The sequence below is a fragment of the Psammomys obesus genome, unplaced genomic scaffold (assembly GCF_907164565.1).
Source record: "Psammomys obesus unplaced genomic scaffold, mPsaObe1.curated_primary_1811, whole genome shotgun sequence".
Lineage (NCBI taxonomy): Eukaryota > Metazoa > Chordata > Mammalia > Rodentia > Muridae > Psammomys > Psammomys obesus.
Genome location: NW_026596120.1, coordinates 16,336,546 through 16,355,425, shown reverse-complemented (window position 1 = coordinate 16,355,425; position 18,880 = coordinate 16,336,546). Strand labels below are relative to the sequence as shown.

The window sequence follows — 18,880 nt, the reverse complement described above, 5'->3', positions numbered from 1 at the left end:
TAACTAACTAACTAACTAACTAACTAACTAACTAACTAACTAACTAACTAACTAACTAACTAACTAACTAACATTACATCCTGATCAGAGCTTCCCCTCCCTCCTGTTCTCCCAGTACCTCCCTTTCGCGATCCCTTCTCCAGTGCCCCCCCCTCCCTTTTCAGAGGAGAACCCTCCCATGGATATCATCCCAACTTGTCATATCAAGTTGTAGTACGACTGGGCACATCTTTTTCTCTCTTTTTTTTTAAATTTATTTTTTAATTACAGTTTATTTACTTTGTATCCCACCTGTAGCCCCCTCCCTCATCCCCTTCCAATCTCACTACCCCTCCCTCATCTCCTCCCATGCCCTTCCCCAAGTCCACTGATGGGGGATTAATCCTTCCCTTCCATCTAACCGTAGCCTATCAGGTCTCATCAGGACTGGCTGCATTGTCTTCCTCTGTGGCCTGGTAAGGCTCAGCTTCCCCTCAGAGGGAAGTGATCAAAGAGCCAGCTACTGAGTTCATGTCAGAGACAATCCCTGTTCCCATTACTAGGGAACCCACTTGGAGACTGAGCTGCCGTGGGCGACATCTGTGCAGGGGTTCTAGGTTATCTCCATGCCTGGTCCTGGGTTGGAATATCAGTCTCAGAAAAGACCCCTGTGCCCTGATTATTTGGTTCTGTTGCTCTCCTTGTGTCTCTTTTTCTATTGAGGCAAGACAAGGCCTTCCAGTTAGGGGAAAAGGATCCAAAGGCAGACAACAGAGTTGGAGACAGCCTTTGCTCCTGCTATTGGAGGTCCCATATGAGGACCAAGCTGTGTGTCTGTGACATATGTGTAGGGGCCCTTGGGTTCGTCTCATACATGCTCTGTGGTTGGTGGTTCAGTTTCTGTGAGCCCCTATGGGCCCAGGTTAATTGATTTGTAGGTTTTTTTTCATGGTATCCTTGATCTCTCTGGCTCTTTCAATCCTTCCTCCCCTTCTTCCACAAGATTCACCTAATGTTTACCTGTGGGTCTCTGCATCTGTTTTCATCAGCTGCTGGGTGAAAGTCACTCGGATGACACTTATGCTATCCTCCTGTCTGCAAGTACAGAAGAATATTATTAATAGCATCAGAGACCTCTCTCTAATGACATTTATTTTTCTTATCTGAGAAAATCTCTGTCTTACTGGTTAAATACAATAAACCAAGTTAAAAGATTTTAATGTCAGAACTTTTACAGTCATAGTTGAATTGATTGCTAATGTTGAATCTGGGATTTGCTATCTTGGGTGCTCGCAGGAAAAATAGATTTATTATTCTTTTTTTCTACTTTTAATAATTCTTTAGTATGAGACCGATGACATTTTTCTTGTAGTTTTATTAATGTGTAACTGTATATCTAAAGTGTACATTATGAAATGATTACCAGGATCAAGGTAACTAATATGCTTATTACCTCATATAGTTAAATTATTTGTCTGTAGTTAGAAAAAAAAAAACATAAGTCCTTCAGCAAAGCTGAAGTTTATAAAATATTATTGTCAATTGTAGTAACCATGTAGTCATCAGGTCTCCAGAGTTTATTCACCTTTAACTGAAAATATATGCCCCTTGATTTTTTTTCCCCCATTTTCTTCATTCTTGGTAAACCAGCTTTGTTCCTTGTTTCTGTTAATTTGATTTTTATAGATTCCATAAGTGTCTGTCTGCCTTTCTCTGTTTGGCTTATTTCACTTAGCATAGTATTTTCCAGTCCTGCATGTTGCCACAAATGTTAGGATATTAGTGTTTTTAAGGCTGAGTAAAATTCTGTTATTATGTATACACTGCATTTTCTTTTCCATCCTCTGTATATGGGAGTGGGTGAAGAATGCTTGTGTGTTTATAAGTGCATATGCATGTGTATGAACTCGGGGCCTGACGTCAACCTCTGGTATGGCTCCTTAGGAGCTACTTCCTTATTTTTTGAGCAAGCTCTGTAACTGAGACCAGCAGTACAGCAAGCTGTGACCCACATGTCCCTGCTTTCCCAGTGCTAAATTGGAAAGGCACACCTCCATATCCAGCTTCTTACGCAAGTTTCAGGATCAGGCTTAGGTCGTAGTGCTGTGTGGCAAGCACTTGCTGACTGAGCCATGTATCTCGTTAGCCACCTGATGAGCATTTTATTGTTTTTATCTCTTAGGTGTTATGTGTCAGTGGACTGAGGAGAGTAAATGTTTCTTGAGATAGTGATTTAATTTTCTTGGATATATATTCAGAACTGAAATTGTCAGATCATATGGTTATTCATTTTTAATTTTTTGAGAAACATCTCTTGTTTTCACAATTGCTATAACTATTTATAGCATAAAAAGGCTCTCTTTTCTCCACATTTTTGTCATTATTTCTTTCTTACCTTTCTATATATCTTCCCAACAGGTGTGAGATAATATTTCATGGTTTTGATTGAATTTTCTGTATGAATATTGAATTTCAACACCTTTTAATGTATATGTTTGTATCTGTTTCATGTGTAATTTTTTTGAAAAGCATATTTTCATTAAATATTTTTTCTTTTTGATGCTACTATAAATATATTTATTTTGTGGTGTTGGCATTAGATCCCAGAACCTCACATACTCTATGAAAACACTCTTATCATTAAGTTATATTCTCAATCATTGTAAATGATATTTTCAAAATGTTAGATGTTAATGTATGAAAATGGTCCTAGTATGGTGGCTTTGTTTCCTGCAACTTTATCAAATTAATTTATTAGTTCTGACAAGTTTATTTTGGTGGACTCTAGGTTTTTTCTTTTTTTTTCCTTTTGTTTTTATTTCATGTGCATTGGTATTCTGCCTGCATTTATGTTTGTGTGAAGCTATCAGATCCTCTATAACTAGAGTTACAGACAGGTGTGACCTGCCATGTGGGTGCTGGGCATTGAATCTGGGTACTCTAGAAGAGTAGCCAGTGCTCTTGACTGCTGAGCCATCTCTCCAGTCCAACTGGACTCCCCTCCCCTCCCCTCCCCTCCCCTCCCCTCCCTCTCCCCTCCTCTCCCCTCCTCTTCATGGATGTGCTAAGCAAGCATTCTACCACTGAGTCATACTCCCAGCCCCTGAGTTTTTCATTTGTTTATACATTGCCTCCCTTTTTCATTGACTTGCTTGTTTTCTTTTTTTCTTTATTCTAGGTCAGGTTTTTGTTTTTTTTTGTTTTTTTAATTAAAGTGAGAAACAAAACAGATTCTTTCCTTATTGCCCACATATATCTATAGTAGAATTAATGGGCACATTTGATGCTTCATTTATTTAGGCTTTGCCTGCAAGTCCTGAATGAACACAGTACATTCCCTGCAGAAGATTGTGTGGGACCTAATCTCTACTTAAGATCATTTGTTCAGATGACAGCTAAACACATCTTGTAGTTTTGAGCTTAATTCATTAATGCCATAGTCTGCTACAATCTTTAGTTGGAGGTCATATAATCTCTGGATTCCTTTAGCTTTAGATATAGTGGGAAGCTCCGTTGTCTAGTAATAAAATGCCCTTGATTTAGCAAGATATAAATCTGATGGCATGTTACTCTCATATGAATGGGCCTCCTCTCCTTTCACCCTAGTGTCTCATGGCATTAACTGCCAAGCCCTGCTGCCCAGCTTTTGTTTTCTATTGTAAATTGAGACTAATTAAACATTTTGAATTATTTTTCATGAAATTCATAAACTTTCATTTATTTGGTATTGGTTTTTAGCATGTTATTGTAGTGTTTTAGTCGTATAATTTTAACTTTTGTGTGTGCTCCTTGGAGATTTCCATTTCTCTCTTCCCATTTGCATGTATAGTCACCCTCTCCAGTCTTACCCACCTGGTTTCATGAGAAGAATGCCATCACAAAGTGTGCACTGGGGACATGAATTTGTTCAGATCTTTTAGTCTAGGGTATGAGCTACTTTGAATTATGGAAAATGTTGAAGGTGCAAGTAATTATAAAAAGTTATCTAAGCAAGAGTCTTGCAGTGGTACAGTTTTTCTAAAAGAAACTTAATTTTTAAGACTTCTAGCCCCCACCCCATGTTTTCTAGGCAGCCTTTTTACAAGCATTTGGAACTTACATAATAAAACTAAATATTTTTACACTAATTCTGCTAAGTTACACTATTTTATACTACCACTATACAAAGTTGTCTGAACAGTTAATTGTGTTTCTCTTTGTGTTTCCATGATTTTAGTATTTGAGTTTAAAACATTGAAAAATGTAGCAAGTAGCACCTAAGATTTTATCAAAGATAATGTGGCTGTTGTGATTTTGGTTCTAGGCAGTATGAAACTGTGGTTCCACTTGAAGATTCTATTGTGACTGAGGTTACAGCAACTCTACAAGAATGGGCCAGCCTGTGGAAACAACTGTATGTGGTAAGTGGCTCAGTATAACTTAATAGAGCAGCAAAGTTCTGTTACCAAGTGAGAAGAAAGTCTGCTTTGGTGTTGATTCTTCAGTTTGAAATTTTAAAATATTTTCAGTTTCTAAATGAATGTTCTGATTATCAGTTGTAATATAATAAATGGAATTTTTTTCACCTGAGCAGAACATATTTTCATATATTAATATATATGACACCTTTACCTTGATCTGATCATTAGAATGTAAATTTCATAACCGTGAGTCTTAGCTGTCTTATAAGTTGCATGTCCATATATGCTTTTATAAACATGTGTTTACTGAATGAATAAAAAATTTTGAGAATTACTTACCTTTTATAGTTTATTACCTTAATAATGGTTTAGACCAAGAATTTGTATTAGTAGTTTCTTTCCTTAATTTAAGGAATTATCCTAGATAATGCTTTGTTAGTCTGGCAATTAATTGTTGGAATTTTATTAGAAACCTATATTAATTATTTGCCATCTCTGTGACAAGATAACTTAAATAAAAAAAAGAGAGAAAGAAGAAATATTTCAAAAAAGGAAGATTTATCATGGGTCATGATATTAGTACTTTCAGTCTATGACCCCCTTTGCTCCATTGCTTCTGGGCCTGAGCATAATAATGCATCCTGGCAGAAAGATTATAGTGGAAGAAAATGGCAGGTTGCAGGCAAAAAGAAACAGATTTAATGGTGCCAAGACCAAGATACAATATGAAAAAGCACTCCTCCATTGACTTACTTCTTCATTCAGGCCCCCTTTTCTATTCTATGAATCCATTGGTGATAAATCCATTACTTGAATCAGAGCTTCTCATAATTCTCTCACCTCTCAATGAGTGGATCCACCAGTAAGGAACTAGACTTTCAGTATCTTGGCCTTTAGGAATAACTAAATCCAATAAAGAAAAAAAAAAACTATGATAACCTTTTAAGAAACAAGAGTAGAGAATGACAAGAAGTGCAAATAATTATATACTAAAAATAAGTAACAGAATTTGATTTCTGAGCAAGATGAGCTAGACACAACCCATTTTAGGTTTGAAGTCTAGTCAAGATGGAGTAAGCACATTTGTTGTCTTTAGCACTGTTTTGGCTGTACTGATTTTCACCTATAAACTTTGTTTACAGTTACCTTTTCTTTGAATCCTTGCTAGTATTTTTGTTGTTGTTTGCTGATAATAGTATTGAACAGAGAGCCCTGGGCAGAACAAATAAACCACATATAAGAAGACTCCAGAAGATAGGGTAAAGAAGGGAATGGACTTGCTCTGGGTAGCAAAGGCATACATAGTTCATGAAGAACAACTTGATAGATTAAACAGTAAAACCTAAAAAGTTTTGCTCTGTGAATCACCTTGGCAAATGGAAAAGATGAAACTATAGACTAGAAAATATTTGCAAATCACACATCCCTAGAAAGAAATGTATTTAAAGTATATAAAGCATTCTCTAAGCTAAAAAATAATGAAATTATTCAGTTACACAATGGGCAAAAAATAAGTCTTCATTCAGAAGTGTATGTAGATAGCCAGGAATCTCATGAATATTTTTTTTGTCATTAACTGTTAGAATAATTCAAAACAAGGCTTCAGTAAAATAAGTGAAAAAAAGTGAATAAGTGAAATAAAAATACTGCTAATAATCAAGTCATGGCAGAGATGTGGCTCAGGTTCTCTTCTGTGTTGCTGATGAATATGTAAAATGATATAGTTAATTGGAAGATTTTTGTATTTCCTTGAATATCAAACATGGATTTAATAAATGACCCGGATTTCTATATTTACAAATATACAAAGTGAAAACTTCATTTGCACACATAAACTTCATTTTATGACTGTTCATAAAACCTTTTTTAAAAGCATGAAACTGGTAAAAGACTAAATGTCTTACAGTAGGAAATAAACACCTTGTCTAGCAAGGCTGATGATCATCCACAATTAGTTTGTTTTGGGAAGAAGGAGAATGATAACTGTGTGTAATTTCAAATGACCTTATAGTTTTTTGTTTGTTTGTTTTGATTTATATAATAGAAAACTAAAAGAAATCAATGAATGGTACTTTTCAGCAGTCTGATTGTTCTTAGGGGTACCATGTTAAGTAAAATTCGTAAGATTCATAGAGTGGAATATATCGTGATTCTGCTTATCCTCAAAGTGAGGAAATCCAACCTGAAGTAGGTTGATAGGAGTTGAGGTGTGACTGTTAAGGTGTTTAATACTAAGAATTTTTTTGCTAATGACCTGACTGTGGTAATAGCTATTTCAGTTATATATGATTTCTGTAAGTTAACCATATCTTAACAGTATCCATTTCCTGGTTGTGACGATGTACTGTGGCAGTACAAGGTACAATCAACAAGTGAAGTTATATTTATTGAATTATTTATTTACTAATGTATATGGTATTTAATGACAAAGTAGTTCTATCTCTTGAGACTGGTTTTTTGTATATAGAAATAAATGGACATGATGAGTTTTATTTATATAAGAAGGTTACTTGGTAATACGACATATATGATTATAATAGAAAAAACTCCTCTATCTGAGTCATCAAACCACAGTCTCCCTGTTCAGTAGTCTTTTTTTTATGTAACGATTATTTGGACTTTGATTTGTAGAAAATACATGATTATGGTTTTCTGTCAGCCAGGTGTGGTGGCACGTGCCTTTAATCCTAGCACTTGGGAGGCAGAAGTAAGAAGATCTCTGAGTTCGAGGCTGGCCTGATCTACAGAGCAAGTTCCAGGGCAGCCAGGGCTGCATAGAGGAAAAAACAACAAAAAACAAGATTGTCCAATTTTAAGTACATATTTATGTTCCAAATAATTTTTTTTTTAAACTGTGAGCTTAAGCCAGACATAGTGCTGCACGCCTTTATTCTCAGCACTCTGGGAGGCAGAGGCAGGAGGATCTCTGAGTTTACATGGTGGGTTCCAGGACAGCCAGAGCTACATGTGAGACCCTGTCTTGAAAAAACAAACAAACAAACAAACAAACAAATGCTCATTTAAAACCATACACAAAAGTTATCTTTCTCTTATAATATTGCTAGACAAGACATTTATTTCCCAGAATTACTTTTATTCTTAATCTTAAAGAGTTACCATAGTTACCAGGCTTTGAAACAATTCCCATTACCATTTCTATGCAAGATATGTTAAGGAGCTGAAGTATTTATGGCTATTGTTAAATCAGTTAAGTGAAATTTATAGTACAAAAAAATTAAAAGAACTTTATAAATATAGAGTTGTATAATGTTAATATATTTTATATGGATTGTTATGACTCACAACATTTAATTTATTGATTTGTTTGTTAGTATATATGTGTTATTTTTTAGTTAGGGTCTTGCTACCTATTCCAGGCTGTCCTGGAACTTACTAAGTAACACTACTTGACTCTGAACTTCTCATCCTCCTGCCTCAGCCTCATGAGTGCTGGGATATAGGAACAACTCTTCTGTCCCTTGTATAAAACATGGACTTTTCATGGAGACTATTTGTAAGCTAACAAAGTCCAAAGTTTATGAGGTGAAAATTTTGAAAGTCTATAAATGGGCAGTTGGGATGATGTTTAGTGGCCCTATTCCTATTTTGACACCTTGATTTTCCAACCCATGTGTTTTGACTGTGGGGCAGAATGTAGTTCCATGATCAGTTAATAACCAGTCAATTCTACAGGCATAATCTCATTGCCACAGTTGTATTCCAGGAGTGTGGGGATAAGGTATTATGCGAGTCTATGGATAGTGATACTAGAAAAATTATTACCGAGGAAGAAAATCTGTATCTAGAATATATGTCTATTCAGTAAGTTTGGATCTATACTCCCTCACCATAAAAAAAAAAAATCCAATTTAATCTGCCTCTTACCACATTCCTAAAAGAAATAATGTCATACTAAGGACTCAGCACTGGTTTTTGCTGTTGGTAGATTGAACACTCATCAATAACATTTGTCATATGACTGTCAATTAGGAGAAATCAATGTTGCTGAGATTATAGGCAGCTTCTCTCACTGTCTCCCTGGCCACCTTGCTGTGGGCTAATTGAGTAAGTATTAGGATAGCTGAGGAGAAAAATTTATTCATATTTGCAGAATGTGTCATTTTCCCTCAGCCTTGTGATAAGTATCCTATCAAGATTCTGAATATGTTCTAGTTAATGTTACCTTGCAGAGAGATCCTTACATAGTTCCTTTACCCTGTATTTACTTTACTGGTCTTCACTTGCCTTCCTTCCACTCTCCTTACTACCCAGCAAAACTTTTAAAACTTATCATGAATCAATATTTATGTGTATTTCTAGTTAATACCCACAACAAATACAGCAAATAAATGACCTAAACATATCACTCAAACATCTGTTCACCTGGAAGGTATTTCTCATTATTCTTCTGTGAGTGAGACTGTTCCATCAGTGAGCTATGGTATGCTTCAACATTCCCATATGGAGGTGATATAAACATACTGTGTAGACCTATCTGTTTACCTGTGAGACAGGCTTCAGTATTTTTCTTCCTTAGTTAACTGGATACCAGGAACATCCTGGGAAGCTATAGGCATGAATTGAGGGAGAGGAAACAGTGAAATCATGTTTTGGTATCAAGGAGTTTGAATTACTTATTTGCTCAGTATATTATATCTTCTGGACCTGTCCAAGCTTGGTCTGTTACTATTTCCATATGATGACATACTGATTATTTTTGTGGCCATCCTATTGGACTGGACATGTAGCTCAGTAGCTAATGTATCAGCTCACATATTTAGGATTCCTGTTTAGGTCTCTACAATGTTTTGGACTCTTTATCATATATGGGACTATTTTTTTTCCTGACAAAGCTTCTCTGTGTAGACCTGGTAGTTCTGGTATTCTTTATGTAGACCAGACTGGCTTCACACTCAAGAGATCCATCTATCTCTGTCTCCTGAATGCTGGAATTAAGGCTGTATGCCACTATGTCCGGTTCCAGTACTACTCTTAAGAATCAGATATTATCTTCAGAACCAATTGCAACCTATGAATAGGCCCGTCACTAAAATACAATAATAACCAATTTAAAGAGGAGAAGGAATAAGTTTGCAAGGATGGTTTGGCTTTGTCCTAAGACATTAATTTTTAAGCATAGGAATGGAAAGAAAATAAGGAGAGCAAGACTAGTGATTAAAATTAGAGTGAAAAAGAAAAAGGAAAGTACAAAGAAGAGAAGAACAGTAAGAAATGGAAGAAGGAAATAAAACAGCTTCAACTAAAGGTAGAAAAAAAAGACAAAAACAAAACAAAAAACAAAGGTAAGGAAATGAAGTGAAACAACCTAAGACAAAGTCAGAGTTTAGGAAGCTGAGGCAGGGACCCCAATCCAAGGTAATCTATGCATTTTAGAAAACCCCATAAATGGGAAGGCAGGATAATAGGATAGGACTAAGTTTATCCAGTAAATTAAAACTACATATTAAATAAGGGAAGTTTAATGGTATAGTGGTAAAGTTTTAGTTTCTAGACTTGTTTTTGTGCGATCTCTCTGGGTTGTGGTTTTGCGTCTGTGCAGTTCCTTGCTGAGGCGTGGTACAAGTGCCCTTTTGTCTTTGTACAGTCCAGTGTGTGGCAGGCTTTGAGTGCTCATCCTGTCTCTGTACAGGCCCTCAGCTATGTGGCTTGTAGTGTGGTGTCTTTATCTATATGTTCTGTTCCACTATGGCCTAGGCTAGATTTCCACCTTGCAAAACAAACTACAAGTTTCTGATCATATTTTCTCCTTCTATGTAGAGAACAGTAGGTTAAGTCTCACTTGTTCTGGCCTGTGGCATCTATTCTATAATTCCAGAATGAGCTCTGAAGATAAGATAAGATTTTTTTGTCTCTAGTGTAAAATGTGTTCTTTTTCTTTTAATATTTTTCTTTCAGACAGTGGTAACCAGTTCTCCAAACTCCCAGCCCAGCCCTTTTCTCAAGTTTCCAGCCCAGCACCTTCAAAGGTTTTTCCCAACCGCTGTCTTCTCTTCAGGCTCTGTATTCCCCACTACTTGGAGTTTTTGCTAGGGTCACCCTCATAGAATCGTAGGAGTTTCCATTGCACTAGGTTTCTTCCTTGCCACTGAAATGCCCCCAGTTACAGTAGACTTTACCTGTAATCTCTTCCTTCATCACCCATGTTACCTTCTGTTCCCATCCTCACCCACCCCCAGTCTACCTACGAAATCTACTTTTCCTTCTCAGGGAGATACATGTCCACCCTTTTCCCCCTTGAGTCCTCCTTGTTATTTAGCCTCTCTGGACCTGTGGATTGTAGCATGATTATCTTTACAGCTAATAGCCACTTATAATTGAGTACATACCATGTTTGTCTTTCTGTCTGTCTTTCTGGGTCTGGGTTACCTCACTCAGGATGATTTTTTTTTTTTTTCAAATTCCATCCATTTGTCTGCAAATGTCACGATGTCATTTTTTAAACAGCTGATTAATGCTTTATTGTATAAATGTACCAATTTGCTTTATCCATTCTTAAGTTGAGGGTCATCTAGGTTGTTTCCAGTTTCTGTCTGTTGCAAACACAGCTTCTATGAAAAGAGTTGAGTGTGTGCCCTTGTAACTGCGGAGCATCCTCTGGGTATATGCCCGGGAGTGTTAGAGTTGGCTCTTGAGATAGACTGATTCCCAATTTTCTGCAAAACTGCCATATTGATTTCCAAAGTGGCTGTACAAGTTTGCATGCCTAACAACAATGGAGGACTATTCCCTTTGCCCCACATTCTCACCAGCACGAGATATCACTGTGTTTTTAATCTTAGCCATTTTACAGGTGGGAGATGGACTCTCAGAGTCATTTTGATTTGCATTTCTCTGACAGCTAAGAACATTTCTTTACATATTTCTCAGCCACTTGAGATTCCTCTGTTCAGAGTTCTCTGTTTAGATACTTATCCACACTTTTTAATTGGATTGTTTGGTTTGTTGATGCCTAGTTTCTTGAGTTCTTTATATATTTGGGGTATTAATTAACCCTCTTTCAGATGTGGAGTTGGTGAAAATCTTTTCCCATTTTGTAGGCTGCCTTTTTGTCCTGTTGACAGTGTTCTTTGCCTTATAAAGCTTTTCAGTTTCATGAAGTCTCATTTATTAATCTTAGTGCCTTCCCTATCCATGTCCTGTTTAGGAAGTTGTCTCCTATGTCAGTGTATTCAAGGCTATTCCCTACTTTTTCTTCTATCAGGCTTAGTGTATCTGGTTTTACATTGAGGTCTTTGACCCACTTGGACTTGAGTTTTGTGCAGGGAGATAGATATGGACCTATTTACATTCTTCTACATGGGGACATTCAGCTAGATGAACACCATTTGTTGAAGACGCTTTTTTTCCCCATTGTGTATTTCTGGCTTCTTTAGATATAAAAAAAGTTGTCTATAGGTGTGTGGATTTATGTCTGGATCTTTGATTCAAGTCCATTGATCAGCCTGTCTGTTTTTATGCCAATACCATGTGGGTTTTTTTTTTTTTATTACTGTTTCTCTGTAGTACTGCTTAAAATCAGGGATTGTGATACTTCATCATCATCATCATTATTATTATTAATTACAATTTGTTCACTTTGTATCGAAGTTATAGCCCCCTCCCTCATCTCCTCCCAGTCTCACCCTCCCCTTTCTTTTCCGCCTATGTCCCTCCCCTAGTCCACTGATAGGGGAGGTCCTTCTACCCTACTCTCTGACCCTGGCCTATCAGGTCTCATCAGGACTATCTGGATCCTCTTTCTTTGTGGTCAAGTAAGGCCACCTCACCAGGGGGAGTTGGCTAAGAGAAAAACTCAAGTGACAACACATGCTAGAAAGGTTGTGGAGAAAGGGAAACCCTCCGCCATTGCTTGTGAGAATGTAAACTGGAACAACCACTTTAGAAATCAATCTCTCTCTTCTTTCTTTTTTCTTTTTTTGTTTTTTTGAGACAGAGTTTCTCTGTGTAGCCTTGGCTGTCCTGGACTATGAGTCTAGTGAGATCTTTCCTTCTCTAAGTTGCTTTGGTCCAGCACTTTTTTTTTTTCTTTGTAGCAATGAGAGGACTAGGCCAGGCTGGCCTCTTAACTCATATAGATATGGCTGCCTCTGCCTCCCTGAATGCTGGGACTAAAGATGTGCACCACCACGCCTAACTTTACCTGCTAATTTTTTATTGTTGTTTTGGGTTTTGTTTGTTTGGTTCATTTTTGAGTTTGTTTGTTTGATAAAATAGTAAATAATTATTTTCAGATTCTGGTTACAGAAATACCTGTAACTTTATAAGGTGAACTAGTAATTTTACAAGGTGAACATCACCACATTTTCAAACTCAAACTCCAGAAAAAAGAAAACCATAGACCATTATCCTTGATAAATAAGCATATACAATATTCAATCAAATATTTGCAATCAGAATCTAGCATCATATTAAAGTATCCTGCATCATAGCCAAATGATATTCATCTTACATGTAAGAGTGATTAAACATACAAAAATTAATGCATGTACCATGCCATGTTAACAGAAGAAAGTTGAAAATCTTATGCTCATCTTAGTAGATGTAAGAAAAGCACTTAACAGAATTCAGGACCTTTTATGATAAGTTATATAATAAAATAAACAAATATATTTTTTTTTAGTTCTTTCATTTTTGCAAAAAAAAAAAAAAAAGTGCTGGACCAAAGCCACTTAGGGAAGGAAAGATCTCGCTGGACTCATAATCAAGTCCAGCATGGCAGGGAGGTCATAGCAGCAGGAACTTGAGGTGGCTTGTCACATTTCAGCAGAGACAGACAACACTGATGTTCAGCTTGTTTTCTTTTTATTTTCTCTGGGATATCAGTCCATGGTATAGTGCTACCCATATATAAGGTGAGTCTTCGCCCCTCAATTAGCCTAGTCTAGAAGCTCTCAGAGATATGCCCAGAGGTTAGTCTCTTACGTCATTCCAGATCCTGTCAAGTTGATACATTTAACCATCACAGTAACAAGTGCACTTCAAAATAATTAAGGTCATGTGTAGTACGCTAATTTTAATCTATTTAGTGGCGATAAACTGAAACTTTTCTTCCAAGAATAGGAATAAGATAAAGACCCCTGTTTTTATAAATTTAGTCCAGGAATTTTGAGCCAGAACAAATTGGTAAGAGAAAAATTAAAGGCATTCAAATAGGGAAAGAAGCAAACCTATCTGTTTTTAGAGAACTGTCTTATATGTAGACATCTGTGGTGACAATTTGTATATGCACACCTCATTAGAATTACATCAGTAAAGTTATAGGTTAGAAGGAACAGACTAGAGTCGTTTATGTTTCTATAAAACTAGCAGACTATCTGAAAAGGAAATTAAGAAAAAAATCCCATTTATGATAGCATCAAAAATAATAAAATACTGGGAAATAAAGTTAGCCAGGAAGGTGGAAAATTTGTACACTGAAAGCAAAAACATTGGTGAAGGAAATTAAAGTACAACAAAAAAGTAGAAAGATCCTGGGCCATGGTCATTCATATTTGGCTCCAGAATAAATGAGCTTGTGCTTACTTGGAAATGATAGCTGTGCTTTTGCATTAGTGTATACTTATGTATAACTATATGTACTTTTTATGATAACTGAAAATATTAAATTTATAGTTTCATACTTTGTAGTTTATCAGACTGTTGATAGCCTTTTGAGTTCAAGTCTAAGACTTTATGAGTAACTTTTTCTCTTAAAAAAAATCACTGACTTGTTTACCTTATTCAGAGCAACAGAGCAGCACATACTTCAGAAGAAAAAGGTTCATTTCATCAGGAAGAAACAGAATTTCTGTATATGACATTTCTTAAAAACACATAAAAATGAGCCATTCTTTAAAAAAGGAATCAATCATGTATACAAGTAGTTAAATTAGAAAGGGACTAATAAGATACAAACCAAATTGGGTATTAAAAAGCATTATTGTTAGGTAGGGTGCTTATATATAAGTAGGACTCAAGGATGCAAGGGCTAGCTGTTGTGTTACCTGGTGGGTTGCTGATGGTCATGTTTTGAAGCTCATCTAGCAAACTAGGTGGTATTTTGAGGGCAGGTCCAGTGCAGTGTCTACTGGAGAAAGAACAAAAATAGAAGTGTGATAACAACTACAGTTTCAGATAGATTCATTTTTTTTTCTTTCCCTCTGTGTCCATCTTTTTTCTCTTACCCACAATGAAAAGACCAAGGCATACCACAGAAGTTAGTAAATTTTTTTCAGAGCACTATGATTGGCAGTTGAGATAAAGCACCAAGCATTCTTGACTCTGTATCTAGTATACCTTACCCACTGTGGTACATTGTTAAAGAATTATTAAAATTCAGAGGAACAATCAGTAGTAGGAAGGCAGGGAATGTTCTTACGTTACTGCTGATTAGTGATGAACTTGAGAAATCTCTTGGGAAGTGCAGGGGTGAGGTATTTAGCATTTAAAGTATCTAGCTTCTTTTCCCTATTAGGAAAAACAGACCTTTAAGAGAACTAGAATAAACAAGATGTAGGTTTATTAGTATAGTATAACAGGGAGCCTTTAAAAGGAAACTTTTGTGTTTCCTTGGTATCAGGTCCTGGTATGAAGTGACCACTGCTGTATGTCTAGACAACTGGATGTAGATATGTACCTTCTGCCTTTTTATTTTCCTTTACTGCTCTGGGGTGTCTGAGACCCTGAAGGGGCTTGGTTGGCAGGGTAGCTTCTACCACTGCTGCTTATATGCACTATCCATCACCAGAGTGCGAAAGCTGCCTGTGGACAAATGCCACACTGTAGTTAAGACACAAGGCTTTCTCCAGGGCCACCTGCTGTGGAATGTATTTCATTTCTCATGTGTTCCAGGAATGAGACATGTAAGTGGTCTAGCTTTTGTGTTGATTCTGAAAGGGAGTCGTTGTACTGAGATAGATTTTCTAGTTCCATTTATCAATATTTAAGTTGGTAAGAAGGAGTGAAGGCTGTATTCAGATTCAGCTTTGTGTCTGTGATAACTCAGCTGGGGTAGGGGATGGAGGAAGGCCTTTTATAGTTGGGGTTATTCAATTTTATCTTTTAAAACAGTAAAGGATGTATGTAAATCTGGTTTTTAAATTTATGCACCAAGGACTGCTAGTCATTTAATTAAATGTGGGTCCTGGTGCCGTCTCTTCTCATTCCCACTTCCAAGTCTATACTTTTTTTCTTTCTCGATCTTTTAGCTATTTCTTCAGTATTTGTCTTTCTGATAATATTTCCCAAATTAATGTCTTTTTAAACTTTAGGTAGTATTTCATTATTTTCCTACGTAAAGGGTAAGAATTAAACTTAATGCTCATGCATTTACATATGTACTATCTCCTCCTGCCTGTGTCCAGAATTCTAGGTCACTACCTTCTGAGTCATAGTCAGAATGTCTGTGTTACTGTCTTCATGAACTCCATATCACTCCTTTTTGGTCAGTATTCAATTATTGTGTGCTCTGTGTAATTATTTTAATAAATAAGTGTCTTGGTTGTGCTTCTTTTCTCTTACTGCTTGTTTTTATAGTTCCTGACTGCTTGGTCTTATTTATTATATTTTCTAAAATCTAACCTCTTAGCAGAAATAAAAATCTCCATTGAGTATGTTCAAATACACTTGGTATTTTTAATCAACATAATTTTTCTTCATTGTATCCTGTGTGGAGCCCTGCCACCTTCTATATTAATATGTCCTGAAAGTTATCTTTGTTTCTTTCCTAGGTTTCTATGTCTTTTAGACTAAACAACTTTTGCCTTAATTTTGGCTTATTTGTTCATTTGACAAAGCACTTTACCAGTAGCTTTCTTTAAAAAAATCAAGTAAAATAAACATTAATGCTTCTCATTTTAAAATATATTAGCTTACCCTTACCTGTAAGTGATAGTTTTGATAAATATGAAAATTTATAAATAAGATATAGGAAGTTTAGCTAGCTGTAGGTATACACACGTATCCTAGCTAGCACTCAGAAAGTTGAGGCAGGAGGATCAAGTTTGAGTCCATCCAGGCCCAAACATACAGTGAAACTCTTTGAAACAGACAAAGGAACAACAAAGGCAGAGCCTGCAAAACTTTTAAAGTGCCCCTTCATTATTTCCATTGTCTAATGCCGTTGTTTCTGTCATGCTATGCCAGTGTTGTTCTACTTCATCTTACTTATAGTTTGCCTCCCTGAAAGTTTATGGATCATCTCTTTGTCCTCAACATTGTAAAATTTACAGCAATATTTATCATTGTGTTTATTTCTTATTTTTATTTTATTATGACTACACACCCAGTTATTCCAACAGGGGAGTGCATTTTCTTCTGGCACATGCAGTTGTGTGCCAGCTTCATTCAGGAGTTAGAGTGCTACAAGCCAGAGTGCTAGAGCTCTGCTTACACAGAACTTCCATTGAGTCAGTGGCTTTAGGTTCTCATCTTGAGAATTAAAAAGAGTGAATTTTACTGACAACAGGTAGGGTCAGGTTTTAGGAAGGAAGTTATTACAGGTAAAAGCAAGTTAGCAGAGCTGCTGTGTGGCAGAAGTAGGTCTAGAGATAGGACGCCACTGAGTAGAATGTGGAGGATTGAATGTAGGAAAGAAATTGACACCGTAGTGATTGCAATAATAGTGCTACTTTATAATTACATGATCCATTTCATTCTCACTTTATCTGTACACACTAGACTAGGGCAAGTTTTTCCGCCTTTACATAGTTATAGAGAAGGGGTTTTCTCCTAGATAAAAGTAAGCAGTTAATATTCCATTTACCTATATAACAAACCAGCCATAGCTTAGTAGCTTAACAACTGTTAACTATTTCAGTAGCTCAAGTTGGTCAGTTTTCTCTATGGTTTCTCATTCTGTTGTCGTCAGATAGTTGTAGGGTGGTCAATAGGCCTCTAATGATTTGGCAAGGCTAGGTGTACAGTATTGCTCACATATTCAGAACCAGTTATTAGGGTGCCTACTTGTGGCTTCAGCAAGGTAGCTTTTACCTTGAAAAGCATAACTACTTTATTTATCCACTTATTCTTGCATGCTAAGAGACCTAAGAAGTGGACTAGCTAAAGGCTCACAACTGACTTAGTTCACTGCTGTTATGTTCTGTTGCTCAGAGCAGTCTCAGGACCTGCCTTGCTAGATTCATGGAGAAACATACTGTCTTTTCCTGTAGGGTTGTCAATGTCATATTGTTACAGAAGAGCAGGGTATGGGAGATACTATCATCTCTGGAAATTTTAATATGAAACTCATTATTAAAAAAATAAATAATTATTTGTAATTCTCTAAAGACTATACCACTATAGTTTTGCATAGATATTGTGTATAATATATTACATGTGTTTATGTTTATACATGTGTATATGCCAATTAAAAAATTATACACATATATCCTACACATATACTCTTAGTTTATTAAGGCTGCTATATCAAAACTATAAACTGTAAAGAACAGAAATTTATTTCTCACAGTTCTGAAGTTGAAGATGCTCACAGGATTACTGTCATGGAAGAGTCCATTTCTGTGTAACTGTTACCTCCTTACTACATCCTCAAATGGTGTAAGAGATGAATAAACTCCATTGAACAATGTTATAATTGCATTAATGCTATTTGGGTTCTGCCCTCATGACTTTAATCGTCTCCCCAAAATTACTCCATTCTAATACCATTGCCTTAGGGGTTAGGATTTTGATAATGTGAATTTGGTGCAACAGAAACAAATTGTAGCACATGGGCTGCGGAGATGGCTCAGCAGTTTAAAAGCACTGGCTGCTTTTCCAGAAGACTCATGTTTGATTTACAGCACCAACACAGCAGCTTACAACTCTCTGTAACTCTAATTCAGGGGTTATCCAGTGGCTTCTTCAGTCCTCTTTGGACACCAGGGTTGCATGTGATACACAGATAGACATTTAGAAAAAACACTGATACATATAAAATAAAAATAAAAAAAATTTAAGAGAATAAATCAAAGCACGTATGTGCACATATGTGATGCACTGATATCAGAACACTCCCATACAGTTGGCCTGAAAAAACAACCCTGCTCTTAGTTAGTGTTAATAAATATCAGAACTACCTTGCAATTTAAATTCTTTTCTCCTCTCATTCATGTTAGCATTCCCTAAGGAACCATTTTGTGTATTCTACAGCTTCAGCATCCTTTTGTATTACTCTCAGCTGATGATCTTGCCTTTCCTCTGAGTATGAAGCAATCAAAGGGAAAATTTAGTCATTTTATTAAATTTCCAACTCTCTGTGTCATTACCCTTTTTAGGGTCCTTTCTGTGACAATACAGTTGTCCCTTTCTGCCAGTGAATTCAAGCAATTATAGAAGAAAAATACTTGGAGAAGATTGCATCTATGGCATGTGTTGATTGATCATTAAAAGCATTCTTTGTAGATTTGCTATATTCCAAGGCCCTCAGTCGTCCTATAAAATCACATTTCCCTCTGAAAGACACAGAACCCTAAGTATCCAAACATCAAGATGCTGCTCCT

General features: G+C 36.3%; 1 protein-coding gene across 1 annotated transcript in view; it reads left to right on the top strand.

Moving 5' to 3' along the window:
* Positions 1-18,880, top strand: part of Dock3 (dedicator of cytokinesis 3) — a 270,999-nt gene that overhangs the window by 60,409 nt on the left and 191,710 nt on the right. Inside the window, exon 5 of the mRNA XM_055629516.1 lies at positions 4,283-4,379. Within this exon, the coding sequence (XP_055485491.1) occupies positions 4,283-4,379 (97 nt within the window). The remainder of the gene's footprint in view (positions 1-4,282; positions 4,380-18,880) is intronic.